At 53.6% G+C, this 14,544-nt stretch overlaps 2 protein-coding genes across 9 annotated transcripts in view; one reads left to right on the top strand and one right to left on the bottom strand.

Moving 5' to 3' along the window:
- Positions 1-3,881, top strand: part of MED24 (mediator complex subunit 24) — a 31,774-nt gene extending 27,893 nt beyond the window's left edge. For 7 of the 8 annotated variants that reach the window (XM_027033836.2, XM_053212686.1, XM_053212685.1 and 4 more), the window contains 7 exons: positions 307-571; positions 963-1,144; positions 1,301-1,391; positions 1,690-1,789; positions 2,680-2,760; positions 3,017-3,165; positions 3,347-3,881. In XM_027033836.2, the coding sequence (XP_026889637.1) occupies positions 307-571; positions 963-1,144; positions 1,301-1,391; positions 1,690-1,789; positions 2,680-2,760; positions 3,017-3,165; positions 3,347-3,463 (985 nt within the window). In that variant the 3' untranslated portion in view covers positions 3,464-3,881. Of the gene's footprint in view, positions 1-306; positions 572-962; positions 1,145-1,300; positions 1,392-1,689; positions 1,800-2,679; positions 2,761-3,016; positions 3,166-3,346 lie in introns of those variants that run through there. The other variant, XM_053212689.1, reaches the window with a different exon arrangement.
- A 1,608-nt stretch (positions 3,882-5,489) lies between these two features.
- Positions 5,490-12,169, bottom strand: CSF3 (colony stimulating factor 3). The gene is made up of 5 exons (XM_015078616.3): positions 7,975-12,169; positions 7,698-7,852; positions 7,163-7,270; positions 6,877-7,023; positions 5,490-6,519 (listed from the first exon to the last, which is right to left on the bottom strand). The coding sequence occupies exons 1-5, from the start codon at positions 7,985-7,987 to the stop codon at positions 6,355-6,357; spliced, it is 588 nt and encodes a 195-aa protein (XP_014934102.2). The 5' UTR covers positions 7,988-12,169; the 3' UTR covers positions 5,490-6,354.
- Positions 12,170-14,544: the final 2,375 nt, after the last annotated feature.

Genomic DNA, 14,544 nt, shown 5'->3' with positions numbered 1-14,544 from the left:
GTTGGAGACAATGAAAAGAGAAAATAGGAATATATCGTTGGAATAACCTGGGGGAGGAGAGCACCCCCTCCACGCACAGGCTTTGGGCCCATCAGGTGAGAGGCCTCCCAGGAGCAGGACTGGTAGGGGCAGGTCTGCTAGGGCTTTGTGACTTCTTGTCTCCTCCCTCAGCATAGAATGGGGTTAGTTCCCCAGGAATATTTCCGTAACTCGAGTCCTGGGAAAAGTCTGGCCTGGATGTTTGCTCCACTCTTGAACCTGATATTGCCCGAACCTGAATCTCAGGTCCTCTCCCCCCTCCCCCAGGGTGGTGATCATGAGCTCGATCCTGGAGCACATGTGTGCTGACGTGCTGCAGCAGACAGCCACCCAGATCAAGTTCCCATCCACGGGCGTGGACACGATGCCCTACTGGAACCTGCTGCCCCCCAAGCGACCCATCAAGGAGGTGCTGACAGACATATTTGGCAAGGTGCTGGAGAAAGGATGGGTGGACAGCCGCTCTATCCACATCTTTGACACCCTGCTGCACATGGGAGGCGTCTACTGGTTCTGCAACAACCTGATTAAGGTACCTGGGGTGCAGCGGGTGTGGGCCAGACACCCACCCAGACCTAGGCTGGGGGAGCAGGTGTCCTCGAGACTCAGGGAGACCTCTGAGAAAATACCTGGTAGCACCAAAGTCAGTCCTGTCCCCGCATTTCCCTGCACCCAGCCTGGTCAGCTGGGCTTCTCTGGGAGGCCTCTTAAGTGCTGTGAGAAGATTCCTTGGAACACAGAGGCAGGTCCTGGCCTCGGGGCTCCTGGGCTCTGAGGGAAGCCCCCTCTTCAGGGAGCTGTGGCCAGAGGCTGACGCGTAGTGAGGGATGGAGCAGTACCCGGGGCTTCCCCCTGTGTGCTCTCCCAGAGAACCCCATGTTTGGAGCCCTCAGCTGCTAAATCTCCCTCCCCGGCCCCTCCAGGAGTTGTTGAAGGAGACACGGAAGGAGCACACACTGCGGGCGGTGGAGCTGCTCTACTCCATCTTCTGTCTGGACATGCAGCAAGTGACCCTGGTCCTGCTGGGCCACATCCTCCCTGGCCTGCTCACCGATTCCTCTAAGTGGCACAGCCTCATGGACCCTCCTGGCACTGCGCTCGCCAAGTAGGATTCTCTCAGAGCCTCGAGTCCCCACAGCACGGGGCCCAGGGGGGCTGGGCTGTGGGGAAGCCCTGTCAGCTGGGGCCTGATCAGCACCGGCACGGAAACCCTCTCTGGGGCCCTCTGACTTCACCTTCTTTCCCTGGAACCCTTTGCCAGGTTAGCTGTCTGGTGTGCCCTGAGCTCCTATTCTTCCCACAAGGGACAGGCATCCTCGCGCCAGAAGAAGAGACACCGTGAAGACATCGAGGTAGGGCGCGTTCATTCATGTGCTCAGAGGACATTTACTGGGCCTTCTGTGGTAAGAGACACCTTCCCTGGGTGGCTGCGTCAGGGCTCAGTTGGCCAGGCGTCTGTAAGGGTGACTGTGTGAGGGGGTCTGTCACTAGGGCTGTGGGAGGGTAAGGGAAGCTGGTCCTGCTGGAGATGCCGGCTGAGGCCTATGGGGAGCTGACTCTTCCTCACTCCTATGTGAGCTGCAGCTCTCCTCCCTGATGACAGGGAATTTGGGGACTCAAGGGTGTAAAAGTGACTCTCCCGCCCTCCAGGATTATATCAGTCTCTTCCCCTTGGATGACATGCAGCCCTCGAAGCTGATGCGACTGCTCAGCTCCAATGAGGAAGACGCCAACGTCCTTTCAAGTCCCAGTGAGTCCCAGTGAGCGTGCGGACGGGGCTGGGCGGGCTGCTCCTTTCCTGGGAACTCACCCCCGCCTGGGAAAGTTGCTTGGTGTGGTCCGTGGCTGCCGCATATCTGCGGGTCAGAGAGAGTGTGGGGGAAGTTTGTCTCATCCCGCTCCCCACTGCGCTCTGTTTTCTACCTGCCGAGAGCCCAGGGTTGTTGGGGACCTCTTCCGAAGGACTGATGCTCTTCTGCCCAGACCCCAGCCCAGCCCCGCCCCGCATGCACCACTGTCCCTTCCCCGTGCCTTACTCACCACAAGTGAGTTCACTGCCTCAGGCACAGTGTGTGCCATTGACTCACCAGCTCTGGCCTTCCTTCCCCTGAAACGGCCCCTGAGGTCTGGGCTGGGACACGGGGCTGCTCCCCACTCTTCCTGCCTGAAGAGCACCCCTTCCCCTCCAGGCCCCCTTTTCCAAGGGCTTCTCCTGTGGCACTTAATTTTTCCTGTTTCCAGAGATTTCTCTTGAGTCTAGACATTTCTCTAAGGCCTTTTAGGGATTAAATCACCAACTGTGCACTTGGGCAGAGGAAAGATGTTGAGGTCGCCACCTACAAACCCTGTGACCTTTGGCCACTCAGCAAACCTGAGTCTTGGTTTCTTTGTAAAATGGGATTGCGAGGATTAAGTGGCCTGATCCACGCGCAGGCCGCAGATGGGCGCCTGGCAGTGTTCACCAAATGTACTCTCTCCTCTCCCTGTGGGATGTCTGTATTCGGGGCCCCTCTGTGACTCTGGATCCAGGACCTTTCCCGGGCAGGCCCTCCATGCCTGACGAGTGAGGGCATCCCCTGGGAAGGGGGGTTTTGAACGCAGGAGGCCTTTTCCTCAGGCCCCCTCTGCCTGGCCCCACAGCCGACCGCTCCATGAGCAGCTCCCTGTCAGCCTCCCAGCTCCACACGGTTAACATGAGAGACCCGCTGAACCGAGTCCTGGGTGAGTCCTCCTGGTGTCCCTTCACTCCTGCTATGTTGCCCCATCTCCCCGGCCGCTGGCTCTCCCGTCACCCCCAGACTCCCATTTAGTCCCTCTTCACTCGTTTTCCTTTCACGCTTCCTCTTTTGGACGCCCCCATTTGGGGGGCATCCTGAGCACTTCTTTCCTTTTGCTTTCTGGTGCCACCACCACCTCCCAGCCTGACTCCTCTCAGCCCCTTCTCACGGAGTGCTCACTCTCCCCCCATCCCGCACAGCCAACCTGTTCCTGCTCATTTCCTCCATCCTGGGCTCGCGGACCGCCGGCCCGCACACCCAGTTTGTGCAGTGGTTCATGGAGGAGTGTGTGGACTGCCTGGAGCAGGGCAGCCGCGGCAGCATCCTGCAGTTCATGCCCTTTACCACCGTGAGTGCTTTGTCTCCAGGCCCGGCCGGTCCCCACCTTCGGGCTCAGATGGGCAGCGAGTCTTAGTGGAAGCCTGGGGTTCAGTGACAGCCGTCAGAGTAGGAGGGGCCTCCTTCCTCCCAGGACACCGGGGCCACCACCAGGTAGCCCCAGTGAGCGGCCGTTTGTCCGTCTGTGGCAGGTATCAGAACTGGTGAAGGTGTCAGCCATGTCCAGCCCCAAGGTGGTTCTGGCCATCACGGACCTCAGCCTGTCTCTGGGTCGCCAGGTGGCTGCCAAGGCCATTGCTGCTCTCTGAGAGGCTTGGAGTGGCTGCAGGGGTCAGCCGGGGGGGCCCACGGCTCCAGGCGCCTCAGAGGGGAACAGTGAGGAAAGATGAGACATCATTGCTCATATCCACGTGATGTAAGAACCCTTTGTCATTTCCAGATCATTCCCCTACTCTTGACATCTGACCTCTAAGACGTCTCCCAGTTTCTTTCTTTCATAATTTCCTCTCCCCCTGCCAGCACCTGAAGAATGTGAGCAGCCTGGCTCTTAGCCCAGGGCCCTCCACACCCCACACCCCTGCCCTGCCCGCCCCGCCCCCCCCCAACAGTAGATGTACCTCTGAGGAATTTTTACAGGTGCAGAGTGTATATATACATATATTTTTGTAACACATGAGGGAAGTTCACCTCAGCTCATTTGTAAATAAAGATCTTTGTGGGTCCCTGTGTGACTCCAAGTGGTGTCAGTGTTTGTCCCACTGGGGCAGGGAACATCTTCTTGGAATCCCATATACTGTGCCCCAGGCAGAGACTCAGTCCTGTGGCTGAGGAGGTCTGGGCTCAGGTTCCTGTGTTTGTCCACTCAGCAGGGGCAGGCCTTCCCTTCCTCAGACATGCACTGGGCGATAAGGAGTCAACACACGCCCGCCGCCTGCCCCCACACCCCAAAGTCAGACTTAACTCTGAAAAGGGAGAGGTTTTGGCTAAAGGCCCCACTGTCCTGTCCTGATGCTCTCCCACTAGGCCCAACCCCACCCAGAGTCTGACTGGCCTGGAGTTTGATCTGTGCTTTCCAAAAGAGGACTGGGGGGTGAGGGCAGGATCTGTTTAACCCTTGCTTGTCTTCTCCACACATCTCAAGCCCCGATTTCTTCAGGACCAAGCAGAGAGGGAGGGCTCTGAGCCGCGTGGCTGGGGACTCTGGCCCTGCTCAGCCAGACCTTTCTTTTTTTTTCTTTTTCTTTTTCTTTAGTGTTTATTTTGACAGAGTGTGTGCACATGTGCACATGAGTGGGGACAGAGGATCTGAAGCGGGCTCTGCTGACAGCAGAGAGCCCAGTGTAGGGCTCGAACTCACAAACTGTGAGATCTTGACCCGAGCTGAAGTCGGACGCTTAACCAACCAACTGAGCCACCCAGGTGCCCCCATCCTTTCTAAGGAGCCAGATGGGGAAGGGAAGTGAAAGATGCTCGAGGAGCCAAGGGGAAGCCTTGAGATGGGGGACTGGGGACCGGTTGGCCATCTGAACTTTCCTGAGTCTGGTGGAGGCACCCTGGAACCACATGCATCTTCAGCTGAGGACACAGGATTGCTTCCAACCTGCGGTGTGAAGCAGCAGCCCCTCCAATCTCTGCATCTCTCTCTCTCTCTCTCTCTCTCTCTCTCTCTCTCTCTCACTCACACACACACACACACACACACACACACACACACACACACCTGCCCACTCACCCTGTGAGCTCAACAGCCCCTGAGGCTGAGACCAGCAGAGAAGTGGCAGCTGACCTGAGTTGCTCCCTATCAGATCAGAGGCAGAACTTGAGGGAGAGAAGTACAGGGCTGGGAATTTGAGTTCTGACCCAGGTTGTCACCCTGAATTCAGATCCTAATCTGTAAAAGGCACTTACTCTATCGTTGTGGGCAGCTGTGAGTGTGGATGGGCTGGAGTTTATGGAAGATGATAAACTGACCAGCTCTGTGCAGACATTAAATCCTCCCTTGCTTTGGGCCAGTGTCTGTCTATGTCTGGACTATTAAAACTTCCCAATCCCATGTTCTCTCCCAGTATGGTTGTCCATCTGCCTTCTGTCTTCCCACTAGGCTGTGGCTCCTTGAGGCCAGGGACCATACGTGCCTTGCCCACTGCTGTGTCCCTAGCACTTAGCTCAGTGCCTGCACAGAGCAGGTACAAGAGAAATCCATGCTAAAGGCGTGAATGTTGATGAGCTAGAGGACGGCCCTCTTCCTCCCTGCACCTCCTCTTTCCCTCCCTCTGGCCTCACCCCCCACTCAGCCCTCCCCCACCCAATCCCTGGCTGGGCACCAGCTGGACTCAAGAAAGAGGAAGAACGTTTACTGGAGACAAACAAAACACTTTATTATCACAGTTTGGCTACAGTGAGAAAGTGGGGGCAGAGGTGGAGGGTGAAGAGTTGAACGTTCCTCTCACTCCATCACACAGGCCCCGCACTCCCAGTCCCCCTCCAGCGAGGCCGGTAAGTGACTATCTGCCCGGCCCTTGAGTCAGAATCCTGACCCTGGTGAGGGTGGGGCAGGCATTAGAAGCCTGTCATTGTCGCTACGAGGCATCCAGAAAGATGAGAAATGTCAGCCATGCCTGGGCTCCCCATACTGGAAGTCAAAATATTCCCCAAAACATCTTGAAAACTAGATTCCCCAGCGAATTCGTGGGACCCCAGGGTCAAGCTTTCCGGCTCTGGCTGCCTCTGCGGGCTTTACTGTGTAGGGAAGGGGACGTGAGAAGCAAGGCCTAGCCCACCTGGCATGCGCCAGCCACTTCGGTGAGGCCAGAGCGAGGGAGGACCCGGTAGGGGAACACTGCTGTTTAAATATTAAACAGGGTTGTCTTGTCTCCCACTTGGGAGACTTCCTGATGCTTCCGAGGGACTCAAGGTGGGTACCCTTGGGCTAAGGGGTTCACTGGGGTTCTTCCCAGTGCCCACCACAGAGCCAGGCCAGGGAGCAGTCATAGAAATCAATACGTGGTATTTACCTATCCGCCTCCCAGTCCCGGGGACAGATTTTCTCCCTGCTACAAGCAGGAGAATGAAACTCAGAGGTGGCAGGAAGGACCCAAGAGTCCAGGGCTCCTTTCTGCTCTTTCTTGTCTTTAAATACTAGGTTTAAATAAGCATAAATATTAAATAAAGATAAATACACTCGTGGGGGAGGGTTTTTTCAGGGCTTGGTGAAGTGGCGCAGAGCACGGTATGCCACCTCCAGGAAGCTCTGCAGGTTGGAGGCAACCAGGGTGCCTCCTGCCCGGCGCTGGAAGGCCGAGGTGAAGGTTGGCATGGTGCCCTGGGTGGGCGGCACTGCAGGGGCCATCCCCACGTCTTCCATCTGTGGGGGGGAAAGATGAGATCAGCAACCAGGCAGGCCCTGCTGCAAACGCATTATTAAATGAGGAAACGCAAAAGGCTGATGGGCTGTGGAAGATCACACGGTTAATGGTGGGGCCAGGCCTTGAACCCAGGTCTGTTTCAAGGTCCGGTGATCTGTCTCCCGCCCTCATCTAGAGAGTGGGGAAGGGCCAGCAGCGAGGGGAGCCTGGGATGAAGTGGTATCTCCTTACACACATGCCTGGGAGTGCTCCCTTCCCGTTCCTAAAGAAGCGGGATACCCAAGCCTTCAGCCCAGTCTTTGGGGACCAGCTCAGTCCAGGCCCCGAACACTTGCCATTCCCAGCGAGGCTCTCACCTGCTGCCAGATGTTGATAGCAAAGTCGGTGATGTCCAGCTGCAGCATGTCCAGGGTGGGGGCTAACTCGGGGGATATCCCTGCCAGGGCCTGCAGGAGGCCCTGGTAGAGGACGAGGCCACTGTGGAGTTGACGCAGGCAGCCCATCTGCGGGACAGAGTAGGGCGTCAGAGGTTGCTGCCCGGGATGCTCCTTTCGGGGCCCCAGGTTGGAGCCTGGAGATCCAGGGAGACTTCCAGACCATCCTTCCCTCCCCTCATCGCCCTCCTCCCATCCAGAAACTCACCAGCTGCAGGGCCTGGCTGGAGCAGCTGCTCAGGGGAGCCTGGGGGATGCCCAGAGCGTGCCCAAGCAGCACCAGCTCCTCAGGGTGGCACAGCTTGTGGGCGGCGCACTGGGGACAGGAAGGATGCTGAGTGAGGGGGTCCTGATGGGGCTGGGCTGCTTCTGCTTCCCGAGTCCAAGTCCTCCCCATTTCTCCAAGATCTTCCCCTCCCTCCTGGTCCTGCCAGGCTGCTCAGCCCCATTCTGCCCTCCACTGTGATTCCAGGCAGCCATTCCGAGAGCACCAAGAGCACCGTCCCTGCGACGTTCTCTCCCCCCAGTTCCTGGCCAGCCTTCCGTGGCTCCACCTCTCCCTAATTTTCTCCCCGTTCCCGCTGGGTCTCTCCTCTCCCATGTCCCTCCCTGATGATGTCTTCCTAGTATTCCCGTCCCCTCCCTCAGCTCTTGCCCCTTCCTCCCTCCATGCAGCCCTCTGGGTCTTCTTTCCTCCACCACCCCTCTCCAGCATCTTTGTCCCCTCCTGGCCTCTCACTCACCAGCCTCTCCTGCAGCGCTGTGCCATCAGCCTGGACCTTCCTCACTTGTTCTAAGCACTTGAGCAGGAAGCTCTGGGGCAGGGAGCTGGTAGGGCCCAAGGGGGTGGCTTCTTGCACCATCCAGAGTGCGCTGTGCCACAGCAGCAGCTGCAGGGCTGAGGGCAGATAGGGGCTCAGGAGACACGCTGTCCACTCCCGCCGGGGTCCCTTTCCAGGGCCCAGGTTCCCCCAGCCGCTCTACTACTCCATCCTCCCTCCCTGGGGCTGGGACACTCACCGGTCAGCTTCATGGGGCTCTGGGCAGCAGGCTTAGCAGGAGGTCTGGGTGGGTCTGCAGGCTCTGGGCTCTGGCAGGGATCAGCTCCAGAGGGCCTTTATACGTAAGCCCATGGAGGCCTGGAAGGAAATTACCTGGTGCTACGACTAAGGCTTAGTAATAACTTTATGCAAATTTGGCGTTCAGGACAATGCAGGGGGGCTGGGACAAAAAGCTGTTTGCGAAAGTTTTGTGAAATTGTGGAATCTCTGATCCTTCTTTGACGTCCAGTCCCCTTCAAACTCCCTTCCTCCCCTTAGCCCCACCCAGGCCCGAATTGCCCCAGGGTGTTTGATCAGAACCGCTGAACAAAGGCCGAGCCACTGATAAAAGCCCTGGAGGCTGGAGGCTGGTCAGACTGACTGGGGAAGAGGCCAGCCTCTGGGCAGCCCCTCCCTCCCTCCCCTGGATCAGCTGGAGCAGTCCCCTGGCACTCTCCCTTGGGATTCTCAAGCCACCTGCTCCCTAGGCCCCAAATTCTGGGAGGGAAGAAGCTAGTTTTACCCCCCAAACTCCCAGGAGGCTGCCTTCCTGAGTCCCCTCCTGATGGGCCAGGGGCCTGAGATAGGGACATTGGGGTCTTGCCTCCCATCTCCACCCCACACTTTGATGGGCATCATCTCAGGCTCCTGTCGCAAACTGGTTAGCTGGGAACCCCCCAATCCCCCTCCATGACTCATTCCTTTAAGCCCCCGGAATCCTGGCAGAAACCAGAGGAAACCGGATGTCTGTCCCAAATGAAGCAAGACCTTTGAGGCTCTGAGTCTCTTGGTTCACCTGACCCTGCCCTTCCTCCTCCTCCCGCACTATGCCTCCCTCCAATGGTGTCCACCAGCGCTTTGGAATTGGGGGCATCTGTGACACATGGCTTCCCAGGCCAGGTTCACTGCCAGTCAGAGTGTGTGCTGCCCTGAGCTGGAGAAAGGCTGGGAGTGAGAAAGAAGAAGCTGCCCCAGCCTCAAATCCTAGAGCCAGGCAAGTCTTGGAGTCTGTTCTGACCCCAGTGAACCGGCGCCAGAGAGGAAAGTGCCTTGCCCAAGGTCATGGATAGCAGAGTCAGACTCACAGTCTAGGCCTCTGCCTCAGGCTTGAGGGTTTCCCACAGGACTTGGGGCCTGACCGACCACACCCAAGGCTGTCACTTTCTGTCCCAATTTACCTCACCTCAGGCCAAGGAACGGATTTCTTTGGATGAGGAGTAGGTGTGTCTGCCTGGGTGAGGCCACCTCTGGGGCTGGGGTGCCCCCTGGTGGCCACTGCTGGCAGGGACTTCACGTGCCGATCTGTTCACATCCTGCCTCTGGTCTCCTGTCCACCTCAGGCTAGGCAGTTGGCAACCAAGCACTGACTGAGACCAGGTGTATGCCCAGCTCTGTGGGAGCAGAGGGGTGGGTTTAGAACTGTGGAGGTCAGGAGACTCATTTGCAAAACGTGCCCCTTTACCGTCCCCCAAAGAATCTCCAGAGGGCTCAGCTGGCTTCAGATGTTGTGCCACACACTCTCCATACATTATTGAGTGTATTCCTTTCGACAAGCCCAGGAGGAAGGTACTAGAACCATTTCCCCTTTTACAGAAGATGAATATGACCTTGAAGAGGTTAAGTAACCTACCCAAGTAGCAGAACCAAGGTCTGCCCTGTGCCACAGTCTTAAACTCTTAACCATGGAATCTTTTCTTTAAAGCTTACTTATACTGAGAGAGAGTGAGAGCGAGAGCAAGAGCAAGAGAGCACGTGCAAGTGTAGGAGTAGAGCAGAGAGAGAGGGAGAGAGAGAGAATCCCAAGCAGTCTCCACACTGTCAGCCTGGAGCCTGATGTGGGTCTTGATCTCACAAACTGAGATCATGACCTGAGCTGAAGTCAAACACATAACCAACTGAGCCACCCAGTGCCTCAACCATCAAATCTCTTAATCAATGTTTGGACTTCCTCACCTGTGGCCAGGAAGTTCTAGACCCAGACTCCTGTCTTTATCGACAGTCCAAGTGTGTAGGGTGTTTGGTTGGGTGGCCAGAATGGTGAGAGGGCTCAAAGATCACAATTTGAAGAAAACAGGCTGTTTTGATTGGGGAATCAAAGGAGGGGGTTGTTGCCTGGTCTCAAGGGCTGGACGTGGGACAGGGAGTGAAAGCCACAGCCGGCTAGTTTCCAGATCAACAGAAGTGACTAGCGGTCACAAGTGTTAGAAGATGGAGCGGGCGGCTTCCAGGGGAAGTGAGTGGCCCATCCCAGGAAGTGTTCTGGCATCCATTCCACAGGGAGAAAATCCAAATGTTGGCTGGCAATCATTGGGTACCTCTTATCTGTCAGGTACCTTCCATTACACTTTTGTCATTTCATCCTACAAACCAAGTGGAAGGATGTGGATTATTCTCATTATAGACAAGGGACAGCCTCAGACAAGTGAAGGGTCTTGCCCAAGATCACAGAACTGGTCAGGCGGTGGAGCCAGGCAGGATTTGCAGTCAGGCTTCCCTGTTGTTCCCATTACACTACCTTCCTGTTCAGATAAGCTGTACCTCTTGGAAAATGGCTCAGTCCAGACTTCGGCCTTGCCCATGGGAGAATAAAGACCAGGTAGAGAGCCAGGGCTAGTTACTGGCCATGACGCACAGGCTGAGCTGGACCAAAACGATCTTGGGGCAAAGGGCCTGGCTCTGGAGACCCTTAGCTGTCATTCAGCCTTCCAGCTTCCAAAGGCTTTCCCTGGTGTTTCTTAATGGCCAGAACTGGCCAGCAACTTCCCCTCATGCTTCCTGTTTTCATCTGGTGCTGGACTTGGAGCATCTTTCTAAGGGCTGTGGAGTGACTCATTTGTTGCAGACTCGGCCTGTGAGCCAATTTATGTACACCTCGTGTCAAGAAGGGGTTTTACGTTTTTAAATGGATGGGCAACAAAAGAATATTTCATAACATGTATACATCATATGAAATTCAAACTCCAGTGTTCTTGAATAATTTCTTTACATATTATTTATAGCTGCTCTGAAGGGCAGAAGTGAATAGTTGTGACAGACTGTATGGCTCACGAGCCTAAAAAATGTGCTATCTGGCCCTTTGAGAAAAGGTTGCAAACCATGTGCACAGTGCCTATGTGCTAGGAGACACACAGTGATGTCCTCTGCGGCACTGTTAATATTAAACCAGTGCACACCAGTAGGGGAAGGGCTAAATAAACCGTGGTCCATCCATACCACATAGACTTCCTTCCCCCCGAGCCCCTCACGGAATGAAAACTCAGTGAGGAAAGGAATTTATTGCTCTTAATAAAGCTGAATTGCTTTATTTAGCTGTTTCCCAGTGCCTAGGACAGTGCTGTGCATGGTATCACCACTAGATCTCAAAACCAATGGCGAGTGAAAAGAGCAAGTTACATTCATGTGATACATCATTTAAAAGATTTAAAAACACACAAAAATGCTGCAGCAACTTCTTACTCAACACGTTTCTGGAGGCAAGGGAAACAAAAGCGAAAATGAACTACTGGGACCTCATCAAAATAAAAAGTTTCTTCACAGCAAAGGAAACAATCAGCAAAACTAAAAGGCAACCGACAGAATGGGAGAAGATATTTGCAAACGACATATCAGATAAAGGGTTAGTATCCAAAATCTACAAAGAACTTATCAAACTCAACACCAAAAAACAAATAATCCAGTGAAGAAATGGGCAAAAGACATGAATAGACACTTCTCCAAAGAAGACATCCAGATGGCCACCGACACATGAAAAAATGCTCAACATCACTCATCCTTGGGGACATACAAATCGAAACCACAATGAGATACCACCTCACACCTGTCAGAATGGCTAACACTAACAACTCAGGCAACAACAGGTGTTGGCGAGGATGCAGAGAAAGAGGATCTCTTTCGCATTGTTAGTGGGAATGCAAGCTGGTGCAGCCACTCTGGAAAACAGTATGGAGGTTCCTCAGAAAACTAAAAATAGAACTACTCTATGACCCAGCAATTGCACTACTAGGTATTTATCCAAGGGATACAGATGTGCTGTTTCGAAGGGACACATGCACCCCCATGTTTATAGCAGCACTATCAACAATAGTCAAAGTATGGAAAGAGCCCAAATGTCCATGGATGGATGGATGGATAAAGAAGATGTGGTGTGTGTGTGTCTGTGTGTGTGTATACACACACACACAATGGAGTATTACTCAGCAATCAAAAAGAATGAAATCTTGCCACTTGCAACTACGTGGATGGAGCTGGAGGGTATTATGCTAAGTGAAATTAGTCAGAGAAAGACAAAAAATCATGACTTCACTCATGAGGACTTTAAGAGACAAAACAGATGAACATAAGGGAAGGGAAACAAAAATAATATAAAAACAGGGAGGGGGACAAAACAGAAGAGACTCATAAATATGGAGAACTGAGGGTTACTGGAGGGGTTGTGGGAGGGGCCATGGGCTAAATGGGTAAGGGGCACCAAGGAATCTACTCCTGAAATCATTGTTGCACTATATGCTAATTTGGATGTAAGTTAAAAAAAATAAAAAATAAAATAAAACCACAAAAAATACTGTATTTTGTAGAAGATAAAGTACAAAAACATAAAGCTGGAAGGCTACTTACGGAATTCATCAGAGCAGCTGCCTCTAGGGAAGTAAGGGAAGGGCCTGGGAAAGAAACAAGATGGGCTTCTGACTGATCTGTAATGGTTTTCCTTGGTTGAAAAAAATGACATGATAACCAAATGTCACCATTTATTAAACTTGGGTGGAAAAGTCCACGGGTATTTGTTAGGTCATTCTTTCTGCTTCTCTGTAGTTTTGTAATTTAAAGCAAAACTCAAAAATCAAAACAAAAAAAAAAAAAAAAAAAAGAAAAAAACCCACCCAACCATAAAGTGGAGAACACAGTGAACTCTCCAAGCATAAAAAAGACACTAAGCTTCTCCAGGAAGAGAAAACCAAGCCAGTGGGAACAAATTAAAAGAAACTTCCAGAAAGTGAGCAGAAAAATAGTCTATCATAGAGTCAAGGTGGGTGAGAACCAGGAAATCACGTCAAATGACCCCAACTCTCTGTAACAGGATGACATACTCTCCAATCTGTTACCAACCAGGAGAGGACCTGAGGCACTCTGGGCCAGGTGCTGACTCTAAAATTTGTTAGCATTGAGGGGCACCTGGCTGGCTCAGTCATTGGGCATGTGACTCTTCCCCACATTGAGTATGGAGACTACCTTAAAAAAGAAAAAAGAAAAAAAAAAAAAACCTTGGGGCACCTGGCTGGCTCAGTTGAAAGAGCGTGCAACTCTCGATCCTGGGGTTGTGGGTTGGAGCCCTACCTTGGGTGTAGGTTAGTCTTTTTTTTCTGAGAGTTTCATTACACTTGGGAGGTGGCAGAAGCTTCAGGGCAAGTGGGCAATGCCAGATTACTGTGATCAAGGCTGGGATGGGACCAGGACCCAAAACAAGGCCAGTTGAAAACATGCCTTTAATGGAAATTAGGGATACTGCAAGATGAAAATCTTCAGTTGGTAATGAACACACAAACAAGACTTCATCAAACCCAGTGTGCCAGGTACTGGGCAAAGCCCCGGGAGGACACAAATGCCTCTTCATGCTCTCGAAGAACCTACAAGCTAGCTGGGAAGATAAGTCTTTCACACCACCTCCTGAGAGGATCTGATCTCGAGCGAGTGTTCCAGATGCCAGGGGGATAAATCAGTGTGAGGCAGGAAGCCTGGGGGAGGTGTAGAAATCCTCGAGGTGGAGAGCCAGAGCGTGGCAGGAGAGGGAATGCAATTAAGCAGAGGCAGAAACCCACGAGGCCGTGTTCAGATAACAGCGCTTGGCAGGAACAGAGAACATGTACAGCAATGTCCCAGGCGCCAACAGAGAACAGCAGTAATTCAATGACCCGAGATGGGGAGCATCCCCGTCAGTGGCTGGGAGACGTCAAGACTGAGGCAGACACATTTCCCCACTATCTGCAGCTGGAGCCACAAGGAGGCCCCTCCGGGCTGACCCAACTCTCACTCTCAGGGAACAACCCGTCTCCCATTCAGTAAGGGCTGGCTGGGCAAAACCTGCTCTCAACCTGCTGCTGCAGCCTCATCAGAGACCCTTCTCTCCTCTTGCAAACCTCCCGAGGGTCAGACCCCAGCCATTTCTTTGATCCTGTAGAGGTCTAGATTTTTTTTTTTTTTTAATGTTTATTTCTGAGACAGAGAGAGAGAGACAGCATGAGCGGGAGAGGGACATAGAGAGAGGGAGACACAGAATCAGAAGCAGGCTCCAGGCTCTGAGCTGTCAGCACAGAGCCTGATGCGGGGCTTGAACTCACAGACCGCGAGATCATGACCTGAGCCAAAGTCGGTCGCTCAACCGACTGAGCCACCCAGGTGCCCCTAGAGGTCTAGACTTTTAACTTCAGAGCCAGGTCATGGAATCTTATCCTTTATTGGACAGATGTGGGAAAGGAGATGGAGAGGTTTAGTGACTTGCCCAATACTGGCCAGCCAGGTAGATGGGAGAGAGGCCCTCCTGATGCCAGATCAGCAG

This window comes from Acinonyx jubatus, chromosome E1, assembly GCF_027475565.1.
Source record: "Acinonyx jubatus isolate Ajub_Pintada_27869175 chromosome E1, VMU_Ajub_asm_v1.0, whole genome shotgun sequence".
NCBI classification, from domain to species: Eukaryota; Metazoa; Chordata; class Mammalia; order Carnivora; family Felidae; genus Acinonyx; species Acinonyx jubatus.
Note: the sequence above shows the minus strand (reverse complement) of the source record. Positions and strands in the feature narration are given on the sequence as shown.

Coding starts and splice junctions, on each gene's coding strand:
- CSF3 (XM_015078616.3), bottom strand. Junction 7,271..7,697: donor CAGCGCTGCAGGAGAGGCTG/GTGAGTGAGAGG, acceptor TCCTGTCCCCAG/TGCGCCGCCCACAAGCTGTG. Junction 7,024..7,162: donor CCAGCCAGGCCCTGCAGCTG/GTGAGTTTCTGG, acceptor TCTGTCCCGCAG/ATGGGCTGCCTGCGTCAACT.